The following is a 6843-nucleotide window of genomic DNA, read 5'->3' as shown; positions in this document are numbered from 1 at the left end:
AATCCACAAGTTCTATGAGTTTGAACAGTAGCCAAGAGTTAAGCAGGAAGATTGCTTTCCTTCTGTTCTCCAACATTTAAGCACAAACATTTGCTTAAATTCCTCCAGCATGTTTACTAAAAAAGAGGCAACGTCTAAGGAAGCTCCTAAAGTCCTTGCCCACAGTGAGTATCTTCCTGCTTCACAAGTAAATTCCACTCGAGTTTTCTGGTATTATTCACAAAGCATGATACAGGCCAATGTGTGCAAAGCTGCATGTAGACTTTCACCTCAGATCTGCTTGTCAGAAATCATCGGTGCTCTTGCAGCAACCTGACTCTTCTGAACAGAGATGGCACAGAACAACAAGGGCCTGATTCTTATTTCAGACAATGATTTAAAGCTGTGATCCTGTCAAATCTCCTATTTATAAGGCCCCTTCCATCTGCCTCAAGTCCTGAAGAGGCTAATTCTGCATTTCTCTCTCACGCAAAACTCCCACAGAGGTGGCTGAAGGACAGCACCACTGAGTTCCCATCCCAGCTAAGTTACACTGTTCGATATTTCAACACCCAACCAACAACAGCACTGTTCAGAAAACTGAAAATGAAACATCAGCTTCTCTCTTAAGACTGAAGAAATTTTTCTTCATGGTGAAATGAGCAAATGAAGAGTTAAAGATCAGGTACTTGTTAAAATCAATATGGCTTAGTAGCAATATTTCGTTCTTCCACAACAGTAGAGAGTGAGTGTTTCAACCAGTTTATCACATCTGATCAAAGAAACAACTCAGCACATTTTACACATAGCTTCTCCCTTTTCTTTAAGCAAAAGCTGCATAGACTATTTTTCTCCTGTATATTCTATTAGCCAGCTTACAGTTGAAGCACAACCACAGTGAGTAGCAGAGCTAAAAACTTTTTATGAAAAGTTAACACCACACAATATGTTACAAATTCCAGTCTTCAGCTATTACAAGTAATAAGAACACTGCATTAAAAAAAAAAAAAAAAAGGAAATCAGCCCCATTTTACTTGAAGCATATTCAATAGTTACATTAAAAACAATTTTTATAGAAATCCTCTGTATTCACTAATTTAGAGGGAAATGCACTTAAAAGGGGTGTAAACTGCACATCTTTATTCAAGAATATTACCTTTACTTAGCTCAAAAGAAACAAAACCCTCTTGAGGCATTGAATCAGATGAGTAACTGTGACAAGAAAAATTAAAACCATAAAAATACCCTGGTTTTAACTATGTTGCTGCTCACAGATATTCAGTATCTGCATCAATCCTGTTTAAACATTTGGAAGTGAAAAAAAAAAACAACCCACATTATTCCTATAATGTTTATAATGACCAGAATATTTTTACTGCAAAGAACTTACTTTTAAGGCACATCAGTCATTCCATATATATTTTATGTCCACTAAAATCTGACTGTCAATTAAATTTCATTTCCATAGACTACTTGAATTCCCCAAGGAAGAAGAGGGGGGGAAGGACTGTGTTTACAGGCCACAGAGCTCATTTCAAAAGCAGTGCAACAGTGAAACCACTGAGTCTGCAGACTGGGAAACCCCTCCAAGGGAGCATTAGGTGACAAAAGCAGACCTCATTTGGCAGGAAGGGGCACCTCTAATGAAGCCGTCCAGGAGCTCAGAGGTAGTGGCCAGGCACCATATGTTGCTTTGGTTGCTCTGGTGGTTTCTTCAGAGTAAACAAACCTGAACTTTTTAGCTACATAATTACCTACATATAATAAGAGCTAGTTCAGCTCTTCTAGATGTAACTTTAACAAGAGCTCTCCATTTTGCAAAAGAGAAATGGCTTGTAATTTCCTCCTCTCAGTTGCTATTTTTATCTCTCCTTTATCTGTCTCAGGTATGCATTTGTACCAAACCATTTGTTATTTAAACAAAGCTCAAATCTTCTCACACTCTGAGCCTTATTGCAAGAAAGCATCCAATAAATTACAGATTTAGGACTTTTACAATATCTCAGTCGTTTACTTAGCGAAATCCAGCAAACTTCTTATGCATTTGATGCAATCATCTAAATCCCACTTCAGCAGAACTCACACTTGAATTTGAGTTAAACTGTCTGTTGAAGGAACAACCAGAACCTCAGCCACTGACAGTCTCCTTTTCCAGGGTTAAGTGAACCAAATCCTTATTATGAAAAACTGATGAAACAAAGTGACTGTTCTATCCATTTTCCATATGCTGCAGAGATTTCAAGAGAAAAAGGCTACAGACACCTTTCAGAAAGAGTAGAGGGACTAAGGAAGGGTATATAGCTAATGATTCTTCAATGTAGATTCAACTCAGCTCTTTTAAGAAGCCTGTTATATGTGAATAGATTTCGTTCTTTTTATTTTTTTCAATAACTGTTAGGGAAAGGTGCATTTGAGGCAGATGCCAAATCCTGTTGCCTATGGAAGGAGTGATAAACACAGAAAGGAGCAGCATTTGCTCCACAAACAGAATACACACCTTGCAGCAGCACAGCTGAAGAAGGGATGCAAATGCTCAGCTCACTCTTACTCTTGGTAAGCATTCAGTGATGAATGTAGACACCAGTCCCTATCTCTCATTTTCTTCATTGCAGTTTATGACATTTCATAAACCCATGGGAAATATGGTTTGCTATAATAACTTTTCAAACTATTCTCCCCTCTCCTGCCCCTCCTCCCAAGAAAATCCTCTAAAATCATAAACCAGAATGCAAAAAGAAGGGAAAGCAAGCAACATTAACACCGAAGGTTTGGAACAGCTGCACCTCCTTCTGAGATTTGTTCACATACACCGCTGACACTCTGCAATGTATGCTTCTCATTAAAAAATAAAGGATTTTGATGCTCTAAGACTGCAAATATGAAGGATTTAAAGACCTTAGTAGGGGAGTGATTGCTCTTCCTCTGAAAACCTGCATATCAGAATGCCTTCAACTGCCTGTCTGAGAATGAGGAACATGCATCCAGCCCTGAGATTAGCCTTTGAAGGGAGACTGAAAAAAAGGGGAGGAAAAGTTTCCCTGGGCACATAGAAGTGGAAATTTGATTTCTTTTTATTTTATCTCAAAAAATGTTAGGCAAGTTCACCAGAATGATTTTTATTTTCAGTATCTGCTCCAGGACAGTAAGGTCCTTAGGTCACTGATCTGAGAAGGATGGAGCAGGAATTTACTGCCTGGTGATCCAGCAGGAGGAAATGAGGTCATGGGGTATTTGTGCTCTTTTTCACATTTCATGAAAAAATGCAAGACTCACAGGTTTGTCTCACTGACTAATCAAAAACTATGGGAAGACAGGAAAAATATTTCCTATCCAGACCTACAGGCAAAGACCCCTCCAAAGGAAAAGAAAACCCCATGCTTTGTTTGACTTCATCCCTTGTGCAAAATCATGATTCAGAAAGTTTTAACAGTACAAAGGTTTATTTAGAAAAGAGTTTGGATTGTTCTTTAGGGTTTTTTGGCAAACATTTAAATCCTTTTATAACTCAAAACACTGTCAGTGCGTGGTACTTTGCATTCTCCTTCCCCACACAAGCATTAAAAGCCAATTTCTTACTGGGACAAATCCACCACAGGTCCCAGCTGCCCTATTTATAAATATCCAAATCTCCACCACCACTGCCACTTAACCCTTTCCTTTTGATGTCTCTTTCTGTTTTCCCACAGAATTCCAGAGCCCATGGAAGCTCACTGCCTCCCAAACTCAGTGTCTCAGCCTGCTTTGCTCTGTGGGGCTCCCCGTGCCCTCCGTCGGGGTTCAGAGACAATCACTCCCTCCCCCTTTCCCCCTCCACACTCCAGCACTGCTCCCCCAGCACCGTGTCACCGTTCTGTACCACAGTGAGTGCCCTCAGCCCGACACCATCCCCGCTCCCCACAGCATCACCCTGCTCCTCCGAGGGGCTGAGCTCTCTTCCCGCTCACTAAGCCCAAGCCCCACGCTCTTTTCCCTCCCTTCTTTTCCAGCACCGAGCCTTCTCTTTTAACTCTGCTCCTGCTCAAGGCAAATCCATCCCTCCAGCTCAATGCCGGAAGTTCTTCTTCTTCTTCTTAAAAAGAATGTGTTTAAAGGACCTGCGGAAGTCCTGGTTGAAGATGGTGTAGATGACTGGGTTGAGGGAGCTATTGCAATACCCAATCCAGAAGAAGAACTTGAAGAGAGTCTCAGGGACCTCACATGCCTCCCGGCAAATACCATAGAGGCTGTAGCTGAAGAAAAAAGGGAACCAGCAAACTACAAAGACCCCCATGACCACAGCCAGCACAAAAGTGAAGCGTTTCTCCCGGGCCTGGGCAACTTTCTTACGGCAGATGCTGCTACGCTTCCGGCGACGGCGGTAGGAGAAGAACTGCATGGAGCGATTGCTCGCACGGGACAGACGGCTACTGGAGTGCTTGGAGGAGTACGAGTAGGAGAAGGACTGGCTCTTGCTTTTGCGGCGATGCTCCTCCCGGCTCCGCCTCCGCCTGCTCTCTGAGGTGCTGCTCTCCTCCAGCTCAATGTCCTCCAGCTCGGAGGCTTTGCGCCACTGGTGCACCGAGTAATGTCCGTTCTCTCCCAGCTGCGTCCTCAGGGACGTGCAGCCACCAGCAGCGCGGCTCAAGCCGTTCTCAGTCTGGGAGGACCCCTCCGGCATCGTACGCTTCTCAGAGAGGGTCCTGGTCCTTAGCTTGGCCACGCGGTAGATGCGGATATAGACCAACACCATGATGAGGCAGGGGGCAAAGAAAGAGCCAATGCAAGAAGAGAGGATGTACCATGTCTCATCATTAAGCTTGCACTGGGGAAAGACATCTCCTTCGGGGTCCCGGTAGACGGAGATCAATGGCGGGAAGGAGATGATGGCCGAAATGAGCCACACGGTGAGGATGATGGCCTTGATCCGCCGCGGTGTCCGTTTGAGGTTGTACTCCACCGCCTGTGTGACCGACCAGTACCTGTCGAGGCTGATGGCGCACAGGTGCACGATGGACGAGGTACAGAACAGCACGTCCAGCGCCAGGTAAATGTTACACCAAGCCTTGCCGAAGTACCAGTAATTCATAAGCTCGTTGGCTAAGGAGAAAGGCATGACCAGGGTAGCCACCAGGATGTCCGCGCTGGCCAGGGACACCAGGAAGAGGTTCTGGGGGGCTCTCAGCGCCCGGCTGGTGAGCACAGCTATCACCACCAGCACGTTGCCCACGATGGTGAAGACGATGAGGAAGCCCACCACCGCCGCCAGGCTGGCCACGGCCGCCGGCGAGTAGGGGGAGGGCGGCTGCAGGAGGGCCGAGGAGGACGGCGAGGCGGGGGGCAGCGCCAGGGACTCGTTGGGAGAGCCCAGGCTCGTGTTCACCAACAGCAGCAGATCCATGGTGGGTGTGCGGGGCGCCGGCGTCCTAGAGAGCCCGGCGGAGCCCCCGCCCCGCCCCGCCGCCCCGCCGCCGCCGCCCCGCCGCCCTCATCGCGCCCGCCGCCGGTCCCGCGGCCGCTCCGCCGCCGAGCCGCCCGCGCCCCCCGCCGCCGCCGCCGCTCCTCAGGGCACGGCCGGGCGGAGCAGCCCCGGCGCGGCAGGGAGCGCGGCGGCGCCGCCTCCGCCCGGCCCCCGGTGAGGGGGCAGCGGGGCACGGCCGGCCCCCGCCGCCCGCCCGGTCATGCCCGGCTCCGGGCAGCCCGCGGCTCCGGGGAAGACGCCGCGCGGCGGGCGGGAGTCCCCGGCGGGAGCTGGATCCTCGCAGGGCGCGGGGTCCGAGGCGGCAGCAGCGTCGGCATCAACTCCCATGGAGCGGCTCCCGGCGGCTCCGTCCCACTCTGGCTCCGCGCTCCCAATCGCGGCGTGCCCCGCGCCGCGCGCATGCTCAGTGCCCGCAGGTGCGGCCGCCGCGCCCGCCCCGCCGGAGCCCCCGGCGGGCGCAGGAGCGCCCCGAGCGCCGCCGCCCGCGCCCGTCCCGCTCCCCGAGCGCCCCGAGCCCCGCGGGCGGCCCGACGGGAGACTCCCCGCGGCGGCCCCCGGGAGGAGCGGCCGGCGCGTTACCGCGGCGCTCGCTGCCGCTCGGCGGCCGGACAGGTGTTTCTGTCGGGCGCGGTGCGGCTCGGCGGGGGCGCGGCGGCCGCCCCGGGGATGGCAGGGCGTCGGTGCGGTGGGAGTGGCGGGGGCCGGTGCGATGGGGGCGGCGGGGGCCGGTGCGGGGAGCGGCGGCGCCGGTTGCGCTCCCGGAGCTCGGGTGATCGCTGCCTGCAGCGCCCGCCTCGCGCGCTGGGGGGCGCCCTTGGCCGGCCGGGACCGTCCGGAGGCAGCTCCGGGGCGGGCCGGGGGCTCCGGGTGGGCCGGGGACAGGGACAGGGACAGGGACAGGGACAGGAGCGGCGCTGCGGGCCCCGGAGCTGCCCTCGGCCCGGGACAGGGACAGGAGCAGCGCTGCCGGCCCTGGAGCTGCCCTCGGCCCGGAACAGGGACAGGGACAGGAGCGGCGCTGCCGGCCCCGGAGCTGCCCTCGGCCCGGGACAGGGACAGGGACAGGGACAGGAGCGGCGCTGCCGGCCCCGGAGCTGCCCTCGGCCCGGGACAGGGACAGGGACAGGAGCGGCGCTGCCGGCCCCGGAGCTGCCCTCGGCCCGGAACAGGGACAGGAACAGGGACAGGAGCAGCGCTGCCGGCCCCGGAGCTGCCCACGCTCCCTCATCGTCATCAGCCTGCCAAGGAGAGCCACCCGGTGCTTTGCCCGTGGGCATTCCCACAGTCCGAGCAGCTGCCCCGTGTCTCTCTCCTGTGCCCCGCCCGGACCCAGGAACGCGGTGTCCCCAAGGGAGTTGCAGTCCGGTGCTCGGTCACTTATTCCGCCGGGATCATGTTCTTTATAG

The 6843-nt window shown here is 52.7% G+C and overlaps 1 protein-coding gene across 1 annotated transcript; it reads right to left on the bottom strand.

The window, feature by feature from the left end:
• Nucleotides 1-3400: 3400 nt before the first annotated feature.
• Nucleotides 3401-5452, bottom strand: ADRA2C (adrenoceptor alpha 2C). The gene has a single exon (XM_063401550.1). It carries the CDS (start codon nucleotides 5354-5356, stop codon nucleotides 4022-4024), a length of 1335 nt encoding a protein of 444 aa, XP_063257620.1. The 5' UTR covers nucleotides 5357-5452; the 3' UTR covers nucleotides 3401-4021.
• Between the last annotated feature and the right edge of the window lie 1391 nt (nucleotides 5453-6843).

This window comes from Prinia subflava, chromosome 7, assembly GCF_021018805.1.
Source record: "Prinia subflava isolate CZ2003 ecotype Zambia chromosome 7, Cam_Psub_1.2, whole genome shotgun sequence".
NCBI classification, from domain to species: domain Eukaryota; kingdom Metazoa; phylum Chordata; class Aves; order Passeriformes; family Cisticolidae; genus Prinia; species Prinia subflava.
This window is presented reverse-complemented; position numbering and strand designations above follow the sequence as displayed.